The sequence below is a fragment of the Oncorhynchus mykiss genome, chromosome 4 (assembly GCF_057628025.1).
Source record: "Oncorhynchus mykiss isolate SJ-2025 chromosome 4, ASM5762802v1, whole genome shotgun sequence".
NCBI lineage: Eukaryota > Metazoa > Chordata > Actinopteri > Salmoniformes > Salmonidae > Oncorhynchus > Oncorhynchus mykiss.
Genome location: NC_143025.1, coordinates 60,509,503 through 60,536,542, shown reverse-complemented (window position 1 = coordinate 60,536,542; position 27,040 = coordinate 60,509,503). Strand labels below are relative to the sequence as shown.

Genomic DNA, 27,040 nt, shown 5'->3' with positions numbered 1-27,040 from the left:
ACAGCACTCTCCACTTCCTCCTCTTCACCAGAGAACACAGCAGATACATGATGCAGGTGAGGAACAATATAAGAGGTGGCTAGAAATCATCAACCCCCTCCAGTTAGGAAATTACAATTACACTCTCCATTAACACACTGCCTGCCAATGGACTGGAACGCACTTTAATGTAATAATCACTTAAAGCCTAGTGGATGAAACTCGGCTATTCTTAATGGGGATTGTATAATCGTGCCCTCGCCTGGCCACGGGGATAATCCTGTCCCAGTGCAGAACACCAGGGTTGCGTCCTAAATGGTGCCATATTCCCTGGTCACTATGATAACTTCCCTTTACCAGAGAAAACTATGTGAAAAAAAACAAACAGAGTCCGCATCCTATATGACACTCTTTTCCCTAGATAGTGCACTACTTTTGACCAGAGCCCTATGGACCCTGGTCAAAAGTAGTGCACTATATGGGGAATAGGGTGCCATTTGGGACGTAACCCTGAAGAGAACTCAGTCCCCCTGTCTGTCCACATTCACATTGGAAGACGTGCCGTTCTTCTCCCTGGATAACGCCACAACCCTGCTATGCACACACTTATTTTTATTTTTAAGAATAGACACCTTATGACATTTTTTATTACTTTTCATTCAAATATGGACATTTGCACTGCTGAATTTGGTGGTAGATTTGAAAACAATGAACAAACTACTTGGTTGTTCCGCGACAAATATGCTTAAAAGTCGTTACAGGGAGGGAGCCAAACATAAAACGGAAAGGATTGTAAAAACAGAACGTAAAAAAAGGCACGCAGGCTAAAGTATTTCATTAGTGCTACAGCTGTGTAACCATTACTCACCAGTGTCTGACTGTGGATCACTGTGCAGTGAACCAAGGGCCATTCCACAGTAACGTTTCTTTGTTTTTTTGTTTATGCCAAACAAAAAGCGTTGATTTGAAAGTTTTAAAAAACCATGCAACTCTATGCACAAGGACTACTTGGAACAATTGACACTGAACATTTGACAAAAACACATTTACTGGAAGAACTGTGCAGATGCAAAGTTTGATAACAGAATTTCGGTCAAATCTTAATGCGTTTTCCAAAAACTCTGTTACTCTGAATTACGCAGAAATAATGGGGTGTCAGCTATGACATGACACATTGAATTAGGAAAAAAAACTATTTTGGTTATTAAACTACAGTTAGTCAAGTGGATTTACACCCGGTAACAGAATTGTGGTAACAGAATTTCATCATGCGTCCCTGATCTGTACTACACAGAAATGCATAATTATGGACATGAATGTCCTTCTCTTCATGTTGATCTATCTAAATAGGTACACAAAGGAATAAATATGCGATATCCTCTTTTGCATTTTGGCCTATTATTCTACAAACTGGCTATTATTTTAATGAGCTCCACCCTCAAACAAGACCAAATTTGGTTGCAACTCTGAACCAATCATAGAGGTCTATGTTTCACAAGTTTGGACATTAAAGCACAGCACAGTAGAGCTCAGTACAGCACAGCACAGCAGGGAACAGCAGTGTAGAGATGAGTAGAGGACAAAATCTGAACTAATCATGAACGTCTATGTTTAAGCCAAATCAAGACTGGACTAGACCAAAAATCGACATCCGTGGACGTTGAATTTAAAGCTGGTCTTGACCGTACCAAAGTTCAGTACAGTAGAGTACAGTAGAGTACAATTAAGTAGAGTATAGTTCAGTACAGTACAGTTCAGTAGAGTTGAGTACAGTACAGTATAGTTTAGTACAATACAGTACAGTACAATACAGTACATTATAGAGTACTCAACTCTACTATACTTCTGCATTGTAATACAACTTTCTAACTCCGCCCATAACTTTTGGACTTTCCCAGAAGGCATGGAAAATTGAGTCATTTTTTGTTTTACAATTAAGACATGACTCTTCCATTGTGCTGTAGAATTAGTGCATTTTGTATCTTGTATAATAAATTATAAACATACAGTTATACTGGATTAAGCATATGTAACAGTATAACTTTAGACCGTCCCCTTGCCCATACCGGGCGCGAACCAGGGACCCTCTGCACACATCAACAACAGTCACCCTCGAAGCATCGTTACCCATCGTTACCCATCGTTCCCCTTGCAGAGCAAGTTAACGAGTAACGAGTAATCTCGTTAGTTATGTTCCAACATTCCCTCCATCTTGTGCCAATATCAGTTCAAGTCCAATACGGTTTGTATAGCTTACATATGAATTAAATATTATCCTCTGACTCAAGATTGTTCTGATGTCCAAAATATTTCAAATCTAAATTTTGTGATATAAAATGTTTAAGTTGCATGTATTTGAAAATATCTACATTGGTCAATTAAAGTTGTAATGTAAATAAATGTATCTCCTACTCCCAAGGCATTTATGGTTTATGGTTTCTATGCCTTTAGTTTTCCATGTGGACCAATTTATCCGTTAATTCTGGACAGCTATCCAAGGATTGTTCCATAAGGTTGTGTTTTTAGGGATTGATATTGGTTTCTTGTCGAATACATTTCATTTTCTTAATTTACTGTGTCCTACTGTGCTTTCCACACTTGTGAAACGTAGTCGTCTATGATTGGTTAAGATCTGGTCCGATCCAAACTGGGACCAAATCTAAACCAATCATGAACGTCTATGTTTGGACCAAATCAAGCCCAGTACGGAACAAAAATCGACATCTGTGGACGTTGAAATTAAAGCTGAAAAACCAAAAACTATTTCTGTGGATAGGGTGGACTGACCAAATTTCAACTGCTTTTCAACGTCCGGTGCTAGTTGGCGCTCAGTGGGTAAGGATGCTGGTTACAGTAAATGGAAAGAGAGGGGGCAGTAAGAGGTGGAGAGAGAGAGAGAGAGAGAGAGAGAGAGAGAGAGAGAGAGAGTGGGAGAGTGAAAGGGAGGGGTTGTCCAGACTGTTTTCACTTGCTTTGACCACCAGACGACAGACAGTTATGATTTGAAAGTAACAGTATGCCAGTGGAAGGGAGGACAGTAGCAGGTGACCCAACTGTATTTTGTGACTAATAGGAGTTCTCATTGTAGCCAATTCAATTGCAGTAATTCCGTTACAGATTTTTCTGAAATTCCATTATCAATTTGGTAACATTTTTTTTTTTTGTTTAATCACTTAATAAATAATTCATAAACCAAATCGATATCAGTAAAAACACTAACTAATTGTTCTGTGAACATTCATGATCCTCCCCATCTTAAAGATATGTAGGTTTTTGGTAATCGAATTTCAAGGCAAATCATTTCTGTAAATAGAAGTGCTGATATTAGTTGGAAGGGGTTTTTACTTCAACATGATTATGTTTTGATGCATTTATAATACCTTTTAAGACTTTTTCTGCAAGATGTTTTCTATGATCCATTTTTTGGGCCGTTTGACCAGAAATCAAGGCCATTGCTTATTCCTAATATTTAGGAGGAAAAAAATGGTTGGAAAATGTATATATACCTTAATTTAAAAAAATATATAGACTCAGCTTTCAGTTGACGCCAGATTTGACCTATGAATGTCACATGTTGCTGCTCATGGGTACCTTTAAAATGGAAATGACATCAACCAGGAGAGTAGAGGAAGTCACACACTCAAACAGCTGCCTGCCAAAAAAACATCAGCAAACACTGGGCTTCCAGAGGCTTTTTACAATCAACCCCAGAGGGAGCGCATATACATCCCAGTGAGGCGAGATAAAGCTTTTAATTAAACTGCTTTTTGAGGCAATTTGGGACAGTTTTTCCAATTCATAAGCCAAAAAACAAATATCTTCCTCCCTTTGCAGACGAGAAACTCTTGGAAAAACATGCCTCAAATGGTAGGTTAAACTGCGCACAGTATAATCAAATCTTAATTACTTTGCTCTCGGAAGGGATGATCACTTGCATTATGGTATAGGAAACGAGTATGTCATATCAGTACATGTTTGTGTCCCAAATGGCACCCTATTCCCTATACAGTGCACCACTTTTGACCAGGGTGCCCATAGGGCTCTTGTCAAAAACAGTGCACTATGTAAGGAATAGGGTGCCATTCGGGACGTAGCCATTGACATTAAACACTTAGGGGAGAGTCACATTCAGAGAAGGTTATATTAAGGCTGATCACATGCACAGGGATAACTCTCCCTTAAGCAAGCTGACCAATGATGGATCGTACATCTGGCTGTTCTATTGACCAGATGATAGCCTTGGTCGCTGAGGCTGGTAAACTGCAGTCATATGCATTAGACTACTGTATCTCTCTCTCTATCTTCCTATCTCTCTTGCTGTCGCACGCTCTCTGTCGCTCCCTCTTGCGCTCTCTCTCTCACTCTCGCTCCCTCATGTCTCTCTCTCTCTCTCTCACTCAGGGAGAGATAAGGACAACAAAAGGCCTGGCTCGTCCTGTATAAAGCAATTGATTTAAAATAATATTATTTTCAGACCGGGAGGGGTTGATTCCACAATAGTGCCGTTGTCAGACTATGAGTCTAAAATAGTGAGGGCATTCTACAGTGGGAGATACTGTACATTAAGGCACACACACAGTGTATACAGTGTACTGCCATTAAGTGTAGGTCAAATCACAGTCAAGCTTCCGGGCATGGCGTAGCCTATTGGACTTAAGCAAGCAAACTTAAGCAAAACAGATCATATGAAAAGTGATGCACTGCTATCAATTAAAAGCATCAGCAAGACACACACCACATCACTGTTCTGTTCCTCATCGGCCAGGTCAATGTTTGTCCCTCCAGCCCTCACAATGAGCTTGACATTGACACCAGTCAAATCCTATGTTCTCCTTCCTCATGTGGGAAGCTATCAGTAAGCCAAACTGATATTTCCTCGTATGAGGTGGTGAGGCCAGCAGGGTTGTTGCAATTAAACCTAAAGGACAAAACAGACCGCACCAACAAACTGTTATAAGCAGAGGGAGGTTGTCCTATCGGCGTCTGACCACAGAATATTGCGGACATGATTTTCTGATCATATCCCGATGATTCTACATGTTGACTCGAACCATTCGTCAACACCCAGCAGGTGATCTACTGTGCAAGGTTCGTTACGGTGTGTCTTTTCCTTTAGGGCCCTGTTTCAGAGGGCTGAACAGAATCCACATACTGTAGATTTCCTATTGGACAATCGGTGGGCATCTCCACGTCCTAGTTCCGTACTGGACAGACCCTGCTGTATCAGTATGATTCACAATAAGAAGCACAGAGATGTTGACAGCCAGCTACGCCTTAGGGAATGTTAAACTGAATACATAGTATTGGCTACTGAGACAACTAAGATAACACAATTCTATTTCAGAGTGTTTGAGTCGACTACTCAGAAACACGTTTTTGCATAACTCCAAAGGTCCTTGGATATTTTTACACTGTATTGTACTGAAGACTATTCCTGTTTCTTTTCGCAGTGAGGGACAGAAGGCTTTCAACGTAGACAAAACGGCACTGTCTGACAGGGACTTTCTGAAAAGAGACAAGATACAGTTGAAGTCGGAAGTTTACATACACTTAGGTTGGAGTCATTAAAACTTGTTTTTCAACCACTCCACAAATGTCTTGTTAACAAACTATAGTTTTGGCAAGTCGGTTAGGACATCTACTTTGTACAAGTAATCTTTCCAACAATTGCTTACAGACAGATTATTTCACTGTATCACAATTCTAGTGGGTCAGACGTTTACAGACACTAAGTTGACTGTGCCTTTAAACAGCTTGGAAAATTCTAGAAAATTATGTAATGGCTTTAGAAGCTTCTGATAGGCTAATTGACATCATTTGAGTTAATTGGAGGTGTACCTGTAGATGTATTTCAAGGCCTACCTTCAAACTCAGTGCCTCTTTGTTTGACATCATGGGAAAATCAAAAGAAATCAGCCAAGACCTCAGAAAAAAAATTGTAGAATCTGGTTCATTCTTGGGAGCAATTTCCTAACTCCTGAAGGTACCACGTTCATCTGTACAAACAATAGTACAAAAGTATAAACACTATGTGATCACGCAGCCATCATACCGCTCAGGAAGGAGACCCATTCTGTCTCCTAGAGATGAACACACTTTGGTGTGAAAACTGCAAATCAATCCCAGAACAACAGCAAAGGACATTGGGAAGATGCTGGAGGAAACAGGTACAAAAGTATCTATATCCACAGTAAAACGAGTCCTATATCGACATAACCTGTTTACAGACAGGCTGCTCAGCAAGGAAAAAGCCACTGCTCCAAAATCACCATAAAAAGCCACACTACAGTTTTTCTAACTGCACATGGGGACTAAGATCGGACTTTTTGGAGAAATATCCTGTGGTCTGGTGGAACAAAAATAGAACTGTTTAGCCATAATGACCATCGTTATGTTTGGAGGAAAAAGGGGGAGGCTTGCAAGCCGAAGAACACCATCTCAAACCGTGAAGCACGGGGGTGGCAGCATCATGTTGTGGGGGTCCTTTGCTGCAGGAGGTACTGCTGCACTTCACAAAATAGATGGCATCATGAGGGAGGAAAATTATGTGGATATATTGAAGCAACATCTCAAGACATCAGTCAGAAAGTTAAAGCTTGGTCGCAAATGGGTCCTCCATATGGACAATGACCCCAAGCATACTTCCAAAGTTGTGGCAAAATGGCTTAAGGACAACAAAGTCAAGGTATTGGAGTGGCCATCACAAAGCCCTGACCGCAATCCCATAGACAATTTGTGGGCAAAACTGAAAAAGCGTGTGCGAGCAATGAGGCCTACAAACCTGACTCAGTTACACCAGCTCTGTCAGGAGGAATTGGCCAGAATTCACCCAACTCATTGTGGGAAGCTTATGGAAGGCTACCCAAAACGTTTGACCCAAGTTAAACAATGTAAAGGCAATGCTACCAAATACTAACTGAGTGTATGTAAACTTCTGAACCACTGGGAATGTGATGAAAGAAATAAAAGCTGAAATAAATCATTCTCTCTACTATTATTCTGACATTTAAAATTCTTAAAATAAAGTGGTGATAGTCACTGACCTAAGACAGGGAATTTTTACTCTGATTAAATGTCAGGAATTGTGAAAAACTGAGTTTAAATGTATTTGGCTAAGGTGTATGTAAACTTCCGACTTCAACTATATATCCTACAGCAGTACTTCAGGGTCTGTGTTAGTTAAAGACTCACTGGCAATATTTAACCACATGGCACCCTATACCCCTACTGTCTCTGGTCAAAAGTAGTGCACTGAAAATATAATAGGATGCCATTTAGGACACAGCGTTGCCTGTCACTAAACCCATGAATCAAATATTGCGCGTGCCCAATCCACATGGTCCACATCATGTGACAGCCAATGGTGGAAGGCAGAGGCCCCCACAATACAGACACACATACATGGATGTCACTTTTCTCCTTTCTAGAAATACTATTGGGGCACAGTCGAAGGAGCTCAGTAAAAAGGAAGTGGTCTTTGCAGACAGGAAGTCGAAATATAATGTTCACATGGAGCAACTCTTTTAGTTTATTGTGGAAGACAGAATATTTCCGAAAGACAAATTCACGGATAATAACAAAAACAACTAAGAGGAAGAACATACACAATGTAGACTTCATGAGAGTAGAAGATGGCTTTATTCTCATTGGTTTACATTTAATTGAATTAGTTCCATTAAGTGTGGATACCACCAGTATTTTATCTGGAAATTCCTCAGTAACACTTTATTTGGATACTCCGTCTGTACTTGCTCAACAGACTATCTACAGACTACCAGTAACATTACAACTAACTATCTACTAACCCTAACCTTAACGCTTACCCTAACCCTTATCCTAACCCTAAGCGTAACCTTTACCCTAACCATTATTCTAAACCTAACCCTAACCGTAACAAAGAGTTGCTTATCAACTGATAGTTTGTTGATAGTATGGCCATCTGAAGAGCAGATCTGGACTATCCAAATAAAGTGTGTCCAAAAAAACGCTTTACGTTCCTCATTACTTTTATGTGGCCCTTTTACGTACCTTCGATGACGCCTATACAGAACTTCAAAATGTCATAACTCCAGTACCTGTTACGGTGCGTGAATGAGGACCCAAAAGCGAATCAACTTAAACAGAGCTTTTTTAATTACCAAACATAGGTAGGCTCAGATGGACCGGCAGATTCCGACAGGACAGGACAAGGTTACAGCAAACATGACGACAGTCTGGTTCAGGCATGAATGACACAAACAAACAAGAATCCGACAAGGACAGGAGCAGAAACAGAGAGAGATATAGGGACCTAATCAGAGGGAAAAAAGGGAACAGGTGGGGAACGGGGTGAATGGGTAGTTAGAGGAGACAAGGGACAGCTGGGGGAAAGCGGGGGAGAAAAGGTAACCTAACACGACCAGCAGAGGGAGACAGGGTGAAGGGAAAGGACAGAGACAAGACAACATGACAGTACCCCCCCACTCACCGAGCGCCTCCTGGCGCACTCGAGGAGGAAACCTGGCGGCAACGGAGGAAATCATCAATCAGCGCACGGTCCAGCACGTCCCGAGAGGGAACCCAACTCCTCTCCTCAGGACCGTACCCCTCCCAGTCAACTAGGTACTGATGACCACGGCCCCGAGGACGCATGTCCAAGATCTTACGGACCCTGTAGATAGGTGCGCCCTCGACAAGGATGGGGGGGGGGGGGGGAAGACGAGCGGGGGCGCGAAGAACGGGCTTAACACAGGAGACATGGAAGACCGGGTGGACGCGACGAAGATATCGCGGAAGAAGAAGTCGCACTGCGACAGGATTAATGACCTGAGAGATACGGAATGGACCAATGAACCGCGGGGTCAACTTGCGAGAAGCCGTCTTAAGGGGAAGGTTCTGAGTGGAGAGCCAAACTCTCTGACCGCGACAATACCTAGGGCTCTTAGTTCTACGCTTATTAGCAGCTCTCACAGTCTGCGCCCTATAACGGCAAAGTGCAGACCTGACCCTCTTCCAGGTGCGCTCGCAACGTTGGACAAAAGCCTGAGCGGAGGGGACGCTGGACTCGGCGAACTGAGATGAGAACAACGGAGGCTGGTACCCGAGGCTACTCTGAAAAGGAGATAGCCCGGTCGCAGACGAAGGAAGCGAGTTGTGGGCGTATTCTGCCCAGGGGAGCTGTTCTGACCAAGACGCAGGGTTGCGAAAAGAAAGACTGCGTAAGATGCGACCAATAGTCTGATTGGCCCGTTCTGCTTGACCGTTAGACTGGGGGTGAAAGCCGGAAGAGAGACTGACGGAAGCCCCAATCAAACGGCAAAACTCCCTCCAAAATTGAGACGTGAATTGCGGACCTCTGTCCGAAACGACGTCTGACGGAAGGCCATGAATTCTGAAAACATTCTCGATGATGATTTGTGCCGTCTCTTTAGCAGAAGGAAGCTTAGCAAGGGGAATGAAATGAGCCGCCTTAGAGAACCTATCGACAACCGTAAGAATAACAGTCTTCCCCGCTGACGAAGGCAGTCCGGTGACAAAATCTAAGGCGATGTGAGACCACGGTCGAGAGGGAATAGGAAGCGGCCTGAGACGGCCGGCAGGAGGAGAGTTACCGGACTTAGTCTGCGCGCAGACCGAACAAGCAGCCACGAAACGACGCGTGTCATGCTCCCGGGTGGGCCACCAGAAACGCTGGCGAATGGAAGCAAGCGTACCCCGAACGCCAGGGTGGCCGGCTAACTTGGCAGAGTGAGCCCACTGAAGAACGGCCAGACGAGTAGGAACGGGAACGAAAAGAAGGTTCCTAGGACAAGCGCGCGGCGACGGAGTTTGAGTGAGTGCTTGCTTTACCTGCCTCTCAATTCCCCAGACAGTCAACCCGACAACACGCCCCTCAGGGAGAATCCCCTCGGGGTCAGTGGAGGCTACTGAAGAACTGAAGAGACGAGACAAAGCATCAGGCTTGGTGTTCTTAGAGCCCGGACGATAAGAAATCACGAACTCGAAACGAGCGAAAAACAGCGCCCAACGCGCCTGACGCGCATTAAGTCGTTTGGCAGAACGGATGTACTCAAGGTTCCTATGGTCAGTCCAAACGACAAAAGGAACGGTCGCCCCCTCCAACCACTGTCGCCATTCGCCTAGGGCTAACCGGATGGCGAGCAGTTCGCGGTTACCCACATCATAGTTACGTTCCGACGGCGACAGGCGATGAGAAAAATACGCGCATGGGTGGACCTTGTCGTCAGAGAGGGAGCGCTGAGAAAGGATGGCTCCCACTCCCACCTCTGACGCGTCAACCTCGACAACGAACTGTCTAGAGACGTCAGGTGTAACAAGGATAGGAGCGGATGTAAAACGATTCTTGAGGAGATCAAAAGCTCCCTGGGCGGAAACGGACCACTTAAAGCACGTCTTGACAGAAGTAAGGGCTGTGAGAGGAGCTGCCACCTGACCGAAATTACGGATGAAACGACGATAGAAGTTCGCGAAGCCGAGAAAGCGCTGCAGCTCGACGCGTGACTTAGGGACGGGCCAATCAATGACAGCTTGGACCTTAGCGGGATCCATCTTAATGCCTTCAGCGGAAATAACAGAACCGAGAAATGTGACGGAGGAGGCATGAAAAGTGCACTTCTCAGCCTTCACAAAAAGACAATTCTCTAAAAGGCGCTGGAGGACACGTCGAACGTGCTGAACATGAATCTGGAGTGACGGTGAAAAAATCAGGATATCGTCAAGGTAAACGAAAACAAAGATGTTCAGCATGTCTCTCAGGACATCATTGACTAATGCCTGAAAGACAGCTGGAGCGTTAGCGAGGCCGAAAGGAAGAACCCGGTATTCAAAGTGCCCTAACGGAGTGTTAAACGCCGTCTTCCACTCGTCCCCCTCCCTGATGCGCACGAGACGGTAAGCGTTACGAAGGTCCAACTTAGTGAAAAACCTGGCTCCCTGCAGGATCTCGAAGGCTGAAGACATAAGAGGAAGCGGATAACGATTCTTCACTGTTATGTCATTCAGCCCTCGATAATCTATGCAGGGGCGCAGAGACCCGTCCTTCTTCTTGACAAAAAAAAACCCCGCTCCGGCGGGAGAGGAGGAGGGGACTATGGTACCGGCGTCAAGAGCTACAGACAAATAATCTTCGAGAGCCTTACGTTCGGGAGCCGACAGAGAGTATAGTCTACCCCGGGGGGGGGGGTGGTTCCCGGAAGGAGATCAATACTACAATCATACGACCGGTGTGGAGGAAGAGAGGTGGCCCTGGACCGACTGAACACCGTGCGCAGATCGTGATATTCCTCCGGCACCCCTGTCAAATCACCAGGCTCCTCCTGTGAAGAAGAGACAGAGGAAACAGGAGGGATAGCAGACATTAAACATTTCACATGACAAGAGACGTTCCAGGAGAGGATAGAATTACTAGACCAATTAATGGAAGGATTATGACAAACTAGCCAGGGATGGCCCAAAACAACAGGTGTAAAAGGTGAACGAAAAATTAAAAAAGAAATGGTTTCACTATGATTACCAGAAACAGTGAGGGTTAAAGGTAGCGTCTCACGCTGAATCCTGGGGAGAGGACTACCATCCAGGGCGAACAAGGCCGTGGGCTCCTTTAACTGTCTGAGAGGAATGTCATGTTCCCGAGCCCAGGTCTCGTCCATAAAACAGCCCTCCGCCCCAGAGTCTATTAAGGCACTGCAGGAAGCTGACGAACCGGTCCAGCGTAGATGGACCGACAAGGTAGTGCAGGATCTTGAAGGAGAGACAGGAGTAGTAGCGCTCACCAGTAGCCCTCCGCTTACTGACGAGCTCTGGCCTTTTACTGGACATGAAGTGACAAAATGACCAGCGGAACCGCAATAGAGACAGAGGCGGTTGGTGATTCTCCGTTCCCTCTCCTCAGTCGAGATGCGGATACCTCCCAGCTGCATGGGCTCAGCACCCGAGCCGGCAGAGGAAGATGGTAGTGATGCGGAGAGGGAGGCGACGGAGAGCGCGAGCTCCTTTCCACGAGCTCGGTGACGAAGATCAACCCGTCGCTCAATGCGAATAGCGAGTTCAATCAAGGAATCCACGCTGGAAGGAACCTCCCGGGAGAGAATCTCATCCTTTACCTCTGCGCGGAAACCCTCCAGAAGACGAGCGAGCAAGGCCGGCTCGTTCCAGCCACTGGAGACAGCAAGAGTGCGAAACTCAATAGAGTAGTCTGTTATGGATCGATTGCCTTGACATAGGGAAGACAGGGCCCTGGAAGCCTCCTCCCCAAAAACAGATCGATCAAAAACCCGTATCATCTCCTCCTTAAAGTCTTGATACTGGTTAGTACACTCAGCCCTTGCCTCCCAGATTGCCGTGCCCCACTCACGAGCCCGTCCAATAAGGAGAGATATGACGTAGGCGACACGAGCAGTGCTCCTGGAGTAAGTGTTGGGCTGGAGAGAAAACACAATATCACACTGGGTGAGGAACGAGCGGCATTCAGTGGGCTCCCCAGAGTAACACGGCGGGTTATTGATTCTGGGCTCCGGAGATTCGAAAGCCCTGGAAGTGGCCGGTGGATCGAGGCGGAGATGGTGAACCTGTTCTGTGAGGTTGGAGACTTGGGTGGCCAGGGTCTCAACGGCATGTCGAGCAGCAGACAATTCCTGCTTGTGTCTGCCTAGCATCGCTCCCTGGATCTCGACGGCTGAGTGGAGAGGATCCGAAGTCGCTGGGTCCATTCTTGGTCGGATTCTTCTGTTACGGTGCGTGAATGAGGACCCAAAAGCGAATCAACTTAAACAGAGCTTCTTTAATTACCAAACATAGGTAGGCTCAGATGGACCGGCAGATTCCGACAGGACAGGACAAGGTTACAGCAAACATGACGACAGTCTGGTTCAGGCATGAATGACACAAACAAACAAGAATCCGACAAGGACAGGAGCAGAAACAGAGAGAGATATAGGGACCTAATCAGAGGGAAAAAAGGGAACAGGTGGGGAACGGGGTGAATGGGTAGTTAGAGGAGACAAGGGACAGCTGGGGGAAAGCGGGGGAGAAAAGGTAACCTAACACGACCAGCAGAGGGAGACAGGGTGAAGGGAAAGGACAGAGACAAGACAACATGACAGTACCTTCACAATTCATGTAGTGTGTGTCCCAAATGTCACCCTAGTCTCTATGTAGTGCACTACTTTTGGGCAGGGTCTATAGGGGAATCAAGGGGAATAGGGACACTGGGGAAGGGGAATTTGGGACACTACCTCAGACGTCCAAACCAGAGATCCCACTGCCGGCCTTACACGGTCCAACATATCACACACGGCTCACATTACATAGTCTGAATAGGGATTTCAGACGAGTTCCAAGCCCCTCAGCAGTTTCCTCCATAAAACAGGTCACCCCCTTCCCTGTATACAGATGTAGGATCTTAATTTGATCACCCTGTTGCAGGAGAACTTTCCTGCAATGCAGCAAATTTAAAACGTATCAATCCCTACAAAAACTATCCAGGAATTATAATCCACATAATAATTCACATTTCCAGTTGCTTCAGGATTATATTCCTGCTGTAACAAACTGGCTCAAGTTAAGATGCTACAGCTGTAGTGCACTACTTTTGACCAGAGCTCTGGTCAAAAGTAGTGCACTCTATAGGTAATAGGGTACCATTTGGGATGCAGCCAGGCCAGGGATGTTAAGGGAGGCCCAAGGCTCATACAGAGATTGAAGCCCTTAAAGCTGAACACATTCCTCAGGAATGTGACAACGACCCTTGCCTGTCCAATGAAGAGGGAGTATGTCAACATAGTCGGACGTAGATCTGTTAGCGTGGCTAGCGCTTAACCTTCCTGAACATTAGCAGGTCGCACTAACGCATTGAACTAGAGCTAGAACGGACAGAGAATCCCACCAAGCACAATCATCCATTCTGGGGATCATGCTAAGTAACAGGAACGAACATCACAAAGACTGAACAATGAAAACCTGCTCAACTGATTTCACCAAATCCCCCAGGGTATGTACTCTATTGCCCCTGAACAAGGCAGTTAACCCACTGTTCCTAGGCCGTCATTGAAAATAAGAATTTGTTCTTAAATGACTTGCCTAGTTAAATAAAGGTTACATTTTTTAAATTAAATATCATGATTTGTGGAAATTATAAAATAATAGTGCCTCCGTCAGTATTAGGCCTGGTTTATTAATAAAAAGGGCAATCATAAAAGTTTATAGAAGTCATTAGGAACCATGCAATGGTACTAAATAAAATGCTCAAAGAAAGGTAATTCCATTGTAATTCTTATTCTCCAACATACAAGGAGCAGCAGCATCATCGATGAATTAAAGCGTAGAGAGATTCCGGATTGCCAGACGTGAACTGGCTCTAATAATACAAGCTCAGTCGCAACCAGAGTCATCACAATCAGCTGCCATTTGCACTTATCTAATCTTGATAATAAGCCCTAAGAGACACATGTTATTCTCTATGGGCCATCCCTGAATTGAATATGGTCTGCAGGGTGAAACGTCCCTCTCTTTCCCGCTCTCTCTCTCTCTCCCTCCTGCCCTCTCTCTCTCTCGCACTTTCTCTCTATCCCTCTCTCTCGCTTTCATCTTTGCTCTTCAATCCACCTATTCCCTATAATAATGCACTACTTTTTTTACCAGAGCCTATTGAAAAGGTGGTATTCATACGAGAGAGGAGGAGCTCGGTCATGTTCATACAATGACACCACACCATCAGATGCAGTTACAGGACTAATGAGAAATTGGGATAGAGAGAACTTCATCAAGGAAGTACAAACCAGGATCTGATGTAGTATCTTGATTTGAGCCAGTTTGCTACAGCAGGGAAATAATCCTGCAGAAACAGGAAATGTGAATTATTATGTGGATTATAATGTAGGGGTTGATACATTTTTCGTTTTGGGCAAATCAAGTCTGTCATTTTAAAGTTAGAAGCCTTTTTTACACCTTAATTACACTGCAGGTTGTGCAGGACCATTCTCGGCAACAAAAGGGTGATCAAATTAAGATCCTGCATCTGTAGTTAAATCGTTGTTCTCTCTGCTGTTCCAGTCTTGTCCTGTGCACTGGCTGAAACAAATGATTAGCCTGTGGTACTTTGAGCAGGAATCACATACTCAGCTCCACATGCAGGAGTGGGGGAGGGGGTTGGGTGGTCAGTCATTCATACACCAACAGCATAGTTCCATGGCTCCAGTCACCTTGACATGTCATTCATGTCACACAATGCATGTGGTCGAATAACGGCCATAATAACAAAGCCGGAATTATGGAAGTTACTTAACAACTCATGTCATAGGGTTTAAAAAATAATACAGCTTTGTCCAAAGACTTGCTGGACTTCCCCTATACAATAATCAGGTGTAGGAAGAGCTCCCTGAGCATTTGATAACTAAGAACACAAAAAGACACCATTGGTGACCATTATTATTGCATTCATTGGCAAGGAGCCATATCTCCAGGACCAATTTAACTGGCTCACGCTAAACAAGACCTGCGCCTCAACCTGAGGGCTGACACTCTATAAACCCTTGTGCTTAAATGGGGGCTGTACAAAAAGACCCTAGAATGATATCGCCATTAGCCATTGGTTTTCAGTACTGACGAAAATGATGGTGAAGGATGACGACCTCTGAACCACAGCAATAGAATGATGCGATGGAGTGAATCATTACAGTTCTAGTACATTCTAATTCTTTAGTTCCAACACTGGGTTAAGAGTTTGCAAGACAGACCAATCTTTTTATTAGAACAAAGTGCATTTGTTTGGACATTAAGGAATAGGTCAGCAATCTGCAATTCAGTTCCTTTTGCTCAATTGCACTTTGTGGTAAGCAGATCTAAAATGCTGTTATACATTAATGAAAAATATAATCAGTGGTAAACGCTGTAAGCAGATTATTTTCCCCTCGTTCTGAGTAAGTCGCTCTATTTCATGCTCTTCATATACTGTCACATACTGTCACATGGCTGATAGAGGAATTGAATGGCCAGAATCTGATTTACTTCTCCCCCACTCTTGCAACAATCATCAACTGACTTAGCAGTTGTAGCCTCAAGGAAATTCCAAAACACACAACTCTCTGGCAACGTGGGTACAAATCCTGTCTCTGCCCTTCTCACCTGTCGGCCCCCCTCCCTCTAAATTCGGACAAAATAATAAATAAATAAACAACATTTTTAACACACTACCATCTCTCTGTCTGCGGCCTGCAGCGTACATCAACCTGGAGCTGTGTTGTGTGACAGGACAGGGAAGCCGGGGGTGACTACGGAGCCGAGCAGGGCAGGCAGAGGCGGCCCTGGACAGTATGGCGGCCTGCAGGGGAGGGGAACTTCCTGGACCCCCCGGGAACAGTCCCTGTTCCCCTCCACCCCTCCTACAGGATCACAAATATTACATGGCCTGACCTACAGTAAATATAGTCCCGGAGTTTCAATACTCCCACACTGGGGTTGCGTCACAAATGGCACCCTATTCACTACTTTTGACCAGGGCCCGTCGGGCTCGTATTCTCTGAAAGTGAAGTGGTGAGAGAGTTTATAAGCATCTCTTTCTGGTATGAACCACCATCATTAATGTGATGAAGTTGTATTGTTGACCCAGATAATATGGATAGTGGATATACACTCCCCTATGTATTTATTTGGACAGTGAAGCTACAACTTTTAATTTGGCTCTATACTCCAGCATTTTGGACATGAGATCAAATGTTTTATAAGAGGCGGGGGGGGGGGGGGGGGGAAATGAACGTTTAGTCAGCCCATTTGGTCCCATATTCCTAGCATGCAATGACTAAATGAAGTTTGTGACTTCATTTGCATTTTGTTCGGATTGTGATGTGCCGTATAGAAATGAATGGTAAATAATGTACTGTGTCATTTTGGAGTTCATTTTATTGTAAATAAGTATAGAATAACTTTCTGAACACTTCTACATTAATGTGGATGCTACTACCATGATTATGGATAACATGAATTGTGAATAATGATGTAATGATGAGTGAGGAAGTTACAGAGGCATTAATATCATATGCTAACCTCTTATTTGTAACAGTGAGAGGTTAGCAAGACTTGTTTTGGTACTTTTTACAATTTTTCGTGATATCCAATTGGTAGTTACAGTCTTGTCCCATCGCATAGCTATCCCGTACGGATTCGGGATAGTCATGCGTCCCCCGAAACACGACCCTGCCAAGCCGCACTGCTCGCTTAACCCAGAAGCCAGTCGCACCAATGTGTCGGAGGAAATACCGTACAACTGGTGACCGAAGTCAGCATGCATGCGCACAACCCGCCACAAGGAGTCGCTAGAGCACGATGAGACAAGGACATCCCGGCCGGCAAAACCCTCCCCTAAACCGGACGATGCTGGGCCAATTGTGCACCGCCTCATGGGTCTCCCTGTATCGCGGCCGGCTGCGACGCAGCCTAGGATCAAACCCGGGTCTTTAGTGATGCCTCTAGACCGCTGCGCCATTCGGGAGGCCTTGAGGTTAGCATGTTTTGAGGAGAGGATCTTTGTGCATCTGTAACTTTCTCACTCATCATTATTCACGATTCATGCATGATTATCCGTAACCATGGTAGCATCCACATGAATGTAGAAGTGTTCAGAAACATTCTATTCTTATTCTTATTCTATACTAGATGTAAGGGTATTTTTGCACCAAAAGTATTGGGACAATGAAAATGTCTGTTGTTTTGGATCTGTACTCCAGTATTTTGGATTTGAAATGAAACAATGACTGTGATGTTAAGCTTTATTTTAAGGGTAATTTCATCCATATCGGGTGAACCGTTTAGAAATTACAGCACTTTTTGTACATAGTCCCCCCCCATTTTACGGTACCAAAAGTATTGGGACAAATTCACTTAATTAAATGTAGCTTACAGGAAAAAGTGAATATGTTGTTGAGTAATGTAGTGTACTCTGGTGTGCATACCGTGTCTTCCATTTTTCATTGCCTACCACAGTATTTCTATGTATTGCAAAGGCAGGAGGGAGAAACTGCCTCTCAGCTAAACAACCACTGGAGCACCTATTGTGTGCAAAACACAAGTGTCACATTCATAGCAGAAACTTAAACACAAGATAACACATGTGAAAACCACAACTATATACTGTTGCTCTCTTTTCATCAAATGCATCTTTTTTTTCCCACACTGGTGCTCGTTTTATAATATAAACTGGGTGGTTCGAGCCCTGAATGCTGATTGGCTGACAGCTGCGTTATATCAGACCGTATACCATGGGTAGGCCAAAACATTTATTTTTACTGTTCTAATTACGTTGGTAACCAGTTTATGATAGCAATAAGGCACCTCGGGGGGGTTGTGGTATATGGCCAATATACCACTGCTAAGGGCTGTGTCTAAGAAAAGCCATTAGCCGTGGCTATATAACACACCTCCTCGGGCCTTATTGCTTAAATATAATGCCACACGTCATGGTATAATACAACACATGTTTACGGTCTACAAAACAGTAATTACTACAAAAACAGTGCAAATGTGAGCCGTGAAACCCTTGGAAACCAACAAGATCTTTCAAACATTCCGTTTCAAATATGTAATCAGTAACACTATAGCCTAGACCATGGCTCTCCAACCCTGTTCCTGGAGAGCTACCCTTCTGTAGGTTTTCAATGCAATCCCAGTTGTAGCTAACCTGATTCACTTGATCAACCAGCTAATTATTAGAATCATGTGCGCTAGATTAGGGGTTGGAGCGAAAACCTACAGAAGGGTAGCTCTCCAGGAACCGGGTTGGAAGAGCCCTAGTCTAGAGTGTAGACTACAAAGCAATGAAGTATGACATGAAATGAAGTGCATGTCTTCATGCATACCCACATACATCATGAGGAGGACTATGCTATTGTACACTACTGCCCAGAAATGATTAGAGACTGTATTTACCTTTTGATCCACTATTGAACATACAAGCTCCTTCACCGCAGCTAGCCCGGACAGATCGCTGGCATCCAAGTTCACCGTTTCCCTGGTGAGTCCGATCTGGAGGAGAAAAGACAACCCGTGGAAAGAGCACTGGGAGTTGGTGGGGCTCGGGGCGCTGAGACTCCCATTTGACAGCCGACCGTAGAGCGTTGCCGGCGGGCTTGGAGACGGCGAGGGAGTCGGTGGGGCCACTGGGTGGGGGGCCACAGACAGGGGGTAAAGTCTAGGTAAGGGCGGAAGGGACGAACTGCTGCAGGCAGACATTGGCTGGCTTATGTCTTCTTGACGGGGTAAAGACGGAAAGGTGAGCGACGTGTATTATTTAGAAGAGCAGCTCGCAAGTTCTTTTCAACGCCATCGGGTATGTTGAAGCATCTTGGTCATCTTGTCGATAATATCCAGTCGGTTGAATAAGTAATAGATCATAGTGAACACCACCCCTATAGAAATAAACAAGTAGGCCTACTCTGAAGTGTAACTTGCGCCCTGTACACGTTTCCTCTTCGACGGCTCACATGAGATCCATAACAGTAAGTCATGTTTTAACGAAAGCCTGTTGATTCGTCCCACATTCTCAGCTCTACACACCATTCCGAGCACAGGTGTCTCTGGAGGGAAAAAATCGAGCTGCCAAAACTCCAAAAGCCCCCAACCAATGGAGAATGTTCAGCCGCAGGGCAGAAACAGCCAGTTCTTATGGTGAGTAGAAGAAACAGGCACAGAGCAGCTCTCATCAGTTGCTCCTTGTAACGTTTGTCATTCCCCAGAAATTACCTGGCAACAAAAAAAGCAAACGATGAAAGTAGGTAGGCTAAGGGAGAGACACTCCGGTCGGATCAATGCGCCGGATTATCATTGCTCATTGATTAGCCGACAGTTACTGTCAATGAATAGTCTGCGAAACAGCTTGTTCTGTACACAATAATTTAATAAAAAGCCTTTAAAGGGTAATAATAATTTTGTCATTACAACAATAGAATAACAGTATTATTAGTGGTATTACTATGATCACTTGTTGTGCCTTTGCCCAAGGAATTTCAACTAGCCTAACAAACATCTGGAATCAAGAGACACATCTGGATATGTGCTCTCATTAGGATGGGAGACGTAAAACACGTTCATGCAATTGCTTGTAACTGTTATGCTATGCTTGATATTGTTCACTATAGCTTAACTTCCCCCATAAAGCCTATAGGCGTGTACATTACCTTTTCGAAAACGGCGGTTTTTGCTCTCTGGAGATTAAACATTTGTTTTATTTCCAATCTTCCAAGAAGTTCGAACGCTTGAACTGTGAATTCGCGAAGGCAGAGTGTGCCTCCAAACTCTATATTTTGGCATTGAGTGCGAAGCCAGAGTATTTTGCCAACTCTCCGTTACTTTCCTCTCAAAACTTTTTCCCGTAGCCAGATCGCAACCAGTTCATGCGTATCCTATTATCGCACCATAGTAACTCCCGTCCCCACTCATTCGGTAACAACAGAACACAGGACTTTCTGGGACTAGAAGTTCTAGTTTTTGTTCCACACACCAGCTGTTGATGATGCAGCTAGACAAGAATAACTACATTACCCGACAGGCTTTGGGTGTGTGACGCCCTTGAAGTATAAACTATTTTCTCAGCTATTTATCCCGTTATTTGTCTCAAAACTCTATGATGGCTGTAGTATCTGCGACCTCTAACGGTGCAAATGAAAACTCCTTGCTACATTGTTGTCCTGTTACCATAACGGCGTGCCTTTTACTGCTACAGTAGCAAGGTGGCAAGGTCTCACTCAGCTCGGTGTTTGGAACACTGTCTCAGAATACAATGTCAATAATATAGTAAGTAGGTTATTGTTATTTAGTCTACATGTATCCTTTGCATGTAGAGACAATACTTTTCATTCATTGCATTTCATTACAAGGCAGCAAAATATTGACCTAGGTCATATGTGCATCCCAAATTACACCCTATGGTGCTCTCACCAAAAGTAGTGCACTATATAGGGAATAGGGTGCCAATTGGAATGTACAGCATATCTGCCATCTAAAACAACATCACTTCTTCTTCCAGAAGCTTCTGAAGACCATCAACCTGGTGGGGGCGGTGGTGGAGGTTGTTGAAGGAGGAGATTGATCATTCAAATGGACTATTACTCCTAAGGAGAGGAAACGGACCTTCTTCCTCCAAGCTGGCACCACATCAGAACAGCAGGGATGGGTGGAGGCTATGTGTGAAGCACAGCTGAGCTCCAGGGACCATGCTACTAATGGCATGTGTTGTGCAATAGACCTATTGAATTTGACATAGATTGTTTTACACCTTTATACTCATGTGGGCCTACTGGACTGTGGCAATGTGTGATTTTTGTGTGTGAAAGTTTTGCCAAAAGGAGGCATAGCATTAATATGATATTTTAGGCTTGTGTTTGCTTAAGTCATGCCCTCAGTCTTCGATATCATCAGTGCTGCTGAAACAACTTGAATTGGGTTTTTCACTAGTCTACTTTTCACATCACCTGTTATCATTATTTGCTTTCAGTTGAATTCCATTCTTTAAAGAGCAATAATACCTTACTAGATATTGGTAGGAATCTACTTTGGCAGGATTCGTGCATTTCATGCTACAAGAAAGGAACCCAGTAGCCTATGTAATCCTTTGTTCTTTGACTCCGCAGTAGAACCATTTCCTGTGCTACGTGCATAATACATATTGTTTCCGACCTCAACCCCCTTTTATCTCCATCTGTATACATTTGCACAGCGGTGCCACTGGACCTGGCCAGAATGTATTGTAAATATTGACAGTTAGTTGCCATGGTACTGTATAATTCTCTTTCACAGGAATCCTGATACTAAAGCATTGGCCTAATGGTCCATAGGTGCGTGTGTGCGTGTGTGTGTGTGTGTGTGTGTGTGTGTGTGTGTGTGTGTGTGTGTGTGTGTGTGGAAATACCTCAGGAAACACAGTAGTTGGAGGTTAAAGATTAAACAAAGGAAAGAGAAGCCCGAGCAGACTGAGATGGAACTGAATCTGAGTGTGTGTCGAAATACAAAATACAGGTCAGCGCCAAACCTCAGGTTCAGTTGGAAAAGGAAGGAAGATCCTCTCTCCATGGATGTTCCTCTTAGTCAAGTTCTCCTCTACCTTGGTGCCAGACCCAGACCACCCTCTGAGAGGCATTGACCAGATCCCAATTGGCATCCTATTCCCTACTTTTGAACAAAGACCTATGGGCCCCGGTAAAAAAAAAACAGTGCACTATATAGGGAATAGGGTGCCATTTGGGACGTAACCTTGATTACGCAGGTTACACACACTCCTGCAAACATGCTCACAGAGAGGGAGAGGAAGAGGGAGAGGGAGAGGGAGAAAGAGTGTTTTAGAGCTAAGATCCATCGTCAGCAGAAAAATAAGTTGACTGTCAAGACAAATGTGTTATTTTTAACAGCAAGTCTTGAAATGCATCAGTTTTCTAGTGTGAGTAATGCACACACAGAAGTCTATGTCAGACATCCAGTTCAATACACAGTGTGAGGCTGCTTACAAAATGGCACCCTATTCCCTATATAGTGCATTACTTTTGACCAGGTCCTTTGGGCTCTGGTCAAAAGTAATGCACTATATGGGGAATAGGGTGCCATTTAGAATGCATCCAGTGTCTCGTCCAGCTTATTCTAAGCCGTGCTTGAACCAGTGCTCACGGCAGAGCAGAACACGAACGCACCAGTCACACAGGATTTATGAACACAGGACATCTAGAAACACACTGCAGGTGTGAACCGTTCAGCACTGAAAGAAACAGGCTTTACAAACGCATTGATGGAGATTGTATGTTGTGGAGGCACGTCAAGTCAAGGACCAAAATTCAAAAAAACTTTGTGACATCGGCAGTTTATTATTCTGCACACACATATAGAGTGCAAAATGTAAATGTTTTGTTTATTCTAGAAATTCTTTATTTCTTGAGTTGGTGTATTGGGGGAGTTAGAATTGAATTCCCTGTAAGGGTTCTCAAACTGCTGAAGTCAAGTGATCAGTACAGCTAGTCAATACAGTAGCAAAAAAGAACCTCTCTCCTGGTGTCAGAAGATGGCAGTCTTTCCTTAAAGAAACAATTACTTCTCATGGCGTTCAACAAGTTGTGGATTGTAATTGCCAGGCAAATGTATAGGCTACATTGTTTATAGGTATTATAGCAGACGCCTGTCCTTTATCCAGTCTCCGACATGGATAAACGACCTAAGAAAAAAATATCATTGTGAATTGATTGAATCAATTAAACATGACACCCACACACATAAAATAATTGTTTTGTTGTTGTTAATTTACACTCTTGTCATCATAACATTCTTCTCAGAACCCATGGAACCCTAAACGTCCCCTTAAAACCCGTACAAGTCCCATATCACTGGCACCACATCCCTCTTCCCATGGGAAACTTTGGGGAGATTTAATTGTCATACCAGGCAACACCCAACTTATGAATAGACTCACGCTTTGAGACTTAGACAGGATGTGGGGTCTAATTAGATACCACCAGACCCAAACGTCGTGTGTGAATTTGAAGTGTGATGCATTGAAGAAAACATTTAGCACATTGTATGGCCTAGAAGTCTATATTTTATTATTTTCACAAAAACCTGTTGAGTAATACATTCAAAGGTTTTCACAATAATATTTTATATTTGCCTCCAATATAATGTATCTTATTAAATAGCCTATGCAATGATAAAGCTCACTTGCTAGCAGTAACGGTTTTGGTTGAGTAGTGGTTGATGACCCGCACTGAAATCTGATACTCCCGCCCCTAACTTCTCTCATGTTTGCGCTACTGCACTCACTGTAGACTTGTTTTCCCACATGCGATCAGTCGGTGCTGGGGGCTGTAGCGGGAGCAGAGTGCTAGGACTATTTCCATGCAATGTCGTTGTAGTTACATGTCTATTACTATGTGGATTGACTGATTGATCATCAAAACTAGCTTAAAAGTCAAAGACTTACTGAAAAAGACGGTTACATTTTTGCAGGCATAATTTCAAAGAAATGGATCCCATAAGGAAGTGGACCCCTAAACAAGTTGTCGATTGGATGAGAGGTGAGTTGAGTGCCTTGCTGATTATAACATAACGTTAAACTGTTCCCAATCATAGTATAATAATGTCTGTGTAACCTCATTTATTTATGAATATCCTGTTTAACTGTATATATATATATCGTTGTTATAGCCTAGTTAATTGCCTGTTTGAATACAACTTTATGGTTTAATGTTTAGAATTAAGAATTTAAACTAGGTTTGAAGCTAGAACCCTTAATTGCTATATGCATTTTTTGACTTATAAATTAATTATGAATACCCATTGATTTTTGCAGAATATAACTTAGAATTGTCCCATGAGCTCAGTTCAATTGTCATACCCTATCAAAACCAAAAATCTAAGATTGTTTTACACAAATGTCTGTAAACAACGGAAATGAAAACAAACACTGTACAGCATCAAAACATGGTTAAAACTATACATTTGATATCATGGATGGTAAGTCCATGCATCCATAGCTCTGTCTATGAATTTGAGAGTGGTTACATTTCTACAGTCCCATCCATCCCTTAGCTTTTTTAGCAAAACCGGGGCAGGGATGCAGCGCTGTTCTTTTTTCAATGAAGGATTCTAGTTTTAACTTTGATTGCTTTTAGTAACCAACAACTTTCAATTGCGTTTTGAGATCGTTGATTGAATAACTGTTATAAATGTCCACAAAAGTTACAGGTGAGTGTCGGTGTCTCTTATAAGTGGTTGTTGCATTGCAACTTTGTAACAAGCAAGTGTTATATGGCTTTTTGTAAGGGAGATATTAAGTATAATCTTTAAATCCATAGAAATGTTGATTTGATGAGAGGAAATTGTGTGCCAAATGCGAGGAGTGTTTATTTATGTTTACTTTAAAGTACACGTGCGCACTGAACAGAGCTCCTTTAGGTATAGGTCGGTATTTTCTGTTGTTGAGAACCAAAGCTCAACTGTCTTCTTGTATGATTCCACAAATACAGTACTTTTATCTAAAAATAGCACATTCCTTTTCGCTTTTAGGCTTTACGAAACCCATGTCACACACTTAGCTCCTTTGAATAGTGCCAAAATATAACCATGGCAGTGTGTTTCAAAAGGTGTTATGAACCCCTACCCCTGTCCTGTCTGTCATATTTGACTAAATAAATTCCTCAAATTCTCAATGCATCACCATGCAGAGTTGATTCTATTGTAGACTGCACACTTTTCCATTCTGATAGAGATCATTAAACTCATGGAGGCAGGGTGACATCTCAGTGTGAAAGTCAGAGACACACTTCTATTGCCTTAAATATAACTCAGGCTGATTATATTAATTCCAATGGAAATACATGCTGTGGAAAAAATGCCCTCAAATGTAATCCCAGCAACACTGAACCAGGGAACGCCTTGCTTATGCCCTTACAGTAAAAACAGTATTGGTTATAAACTATGGGATTGTGATAGACATGACAGCATATATCACCTTGCTTATTTCCTTACAATATAAACCTACTGTAGTCCCAGTTAAATTATGGGATTATGTTTGAGATGTGACAGCATCTGATCTGTAGAATTTCTACCAGGACAAACAAATGGCACCCCATTCCCTTTATAGTCCCCTACTTTTGACCAGAGTCCTGGGGCCCTGTTCAAAAGTAGTGCACTATACAGATGTAGGATCATAACTTGATCACCCTGTTTGCAGGAGAACTTTCCTCCAATTCAGGGAATGTAACAGCAGTGTATTTGAGTTTTAAAAAGGCTTCAGAAGTTAATTTCCACTTAGACATTTCAGACTTGATTACCCCTTATGAAAAATGTATCAACCCCTACCAAAACATCCATTAATTATAATCCACATAATAATTCCAATTTCATGTTGTGGCAGGATTATTTTCCTGCTGTGGAAAACTGGCTCAAATTAAGATCCTACATCTGCATATGGAATAGGGTACCATATAGGATGCAACCAAGCATTGGCCATTGTGTCAGCATTAACGGCATGTATTCATATTCATTGCCATGTGTCGTTAAACTATGAATGATAACAGCAGGATACGCTTGACCTGTTAACAGGTCATCACATTAGGAAGAGTGGACCGTCAGAGACCCATGAATTAGCATTCAGTCAGGAGATGACAATGAAGGAAGCTATCTTTATTTAGAGTACTGCTGCTGTCATGAATTGAAAAAGTGTTTTGGACCGATGAAAGGAGCCAAGCCATCAAGCTAATGTGTTGTATAACATTTACATATTGTACATCTTGAGTCAGTCTCTATATCTGCCTAAGGAGCCAAGCTAGAGAGAGTCCTTATGAGCTGAACAGCCAATGCACGATAAACAAAGATGCACGACTTGTTTATTAACATGGGTGGTATATAGGGCTGTTTAAAAAGTACTGTGTTTGTACACAAAATCTCTGCCTCCCGTATCTACTGATCATGGTAGAATTGAGCTCTGTTCTGTCAATAGGCGATTAACAATGCAGCCCAACCCCACAAAACCCTCTGCTTTGTTCTGTTATTACTGACCGTACCCATCCCTTTTAGAGTGGGGACAATGAATGGCCAAGCAGTAATTCCAGACAATAAAGGGGGTGACTGAACAAGAGCTCTGCTACAAAGGTCCGCAGCATCATGCTGTGAGCGGGGTCAAAAGGTTACGGCAGGAACTCATCAGCCATGCTTGTCTGTATTTAACAGGCATCTGCTCTGAGCTCAGATTCATCCTGCAGGAACTTACTATGCTTCTATGTACAGTGCATTCAGAAAGTATTCAGACCCCTTGACTTTTTCCACATTTTGTTACGTTACAGCTTCATTCTAAAATGGATTCATTGGAAGTTGTTCCTCATCAATCTACACACAATACCCCATAATGGCAACGCGAAAACAGGTTTTTAGAATAAAATAAAAAAACAGAAATACTTTATATATACATAAATATTCAGACCCTTTGCTATGAGACTCAACATCCTTGAGATGTTTCTACAGCTTGATTGTAGTCCACCTGTGGTAAATTCAATTGATTGGATATGATTTGGAAAGACACGCACCTGGCTATATAAGGTCC

The 27,040-nt window shown here is 43.5% G+C and overlaps 2 protein-coding genes and 1 long non-coding RNA gene across 3 annotated transcripts in view; 2 read left to right on the top strand and 1 right to left on the bottom strand.

Annotated features, from left to right (window-relative positions):
* The window catches only part of LOC110522075 (serine/threonine-protein kinase D3), a 57,217-nt gene extending 36,757 nt beyond the window's left edge, over positions 1-20,460 (bottom strand). Inside the window, exons 1-2 of the mRNA XM_036975625.2 lie at positions 20,142-20,460; positions 18,895-19,707 (exon numbers count right to left, since the gene is read on the bottom strand). Of these exons, the coding sequence (XP_036831520.2) occupies positions 18,895-19,197 (303 nt within the window). The 5' untranslated portion in view covers positions 19,198-19,707; positions 20,142-20,460. The remainder of the gene's footprint in view (positions 1-18,894; positions 19,708-20,141) is intronic.
* Positions 19,510-21,644, top strand: LOC149984096 (uncharacterized). The gene is made up of 2 exons (XR_016495359.1): positions 19,510-19,632; positions 20,990-21,644. It is a non-coding gene; the product is annotated as an uncharacterized LOC149984096 (long non-coding RNA).
* A 2,094-nt stretch (positions 21,645-23,738) lies between these two features.
* The window catches only part of cnksr3 (cnksr family member 3), a 42,423-nt gene continuing 39,121 nt past the window's right edge, over positions 23,739-27,040 (top strand). Inside the window, exon 1 of the mRNA XM_036975624.2 lies at positions 23,739-24,014. Coding sequence (XP_036831519.1) covers positions 23,963-24,014 — 52 coding nt within the window. The 5' untranslated portion in view covers positions 23,739-23,962. The remainder of the gene's footprint in view (positions 24,015-27,040) is intronic.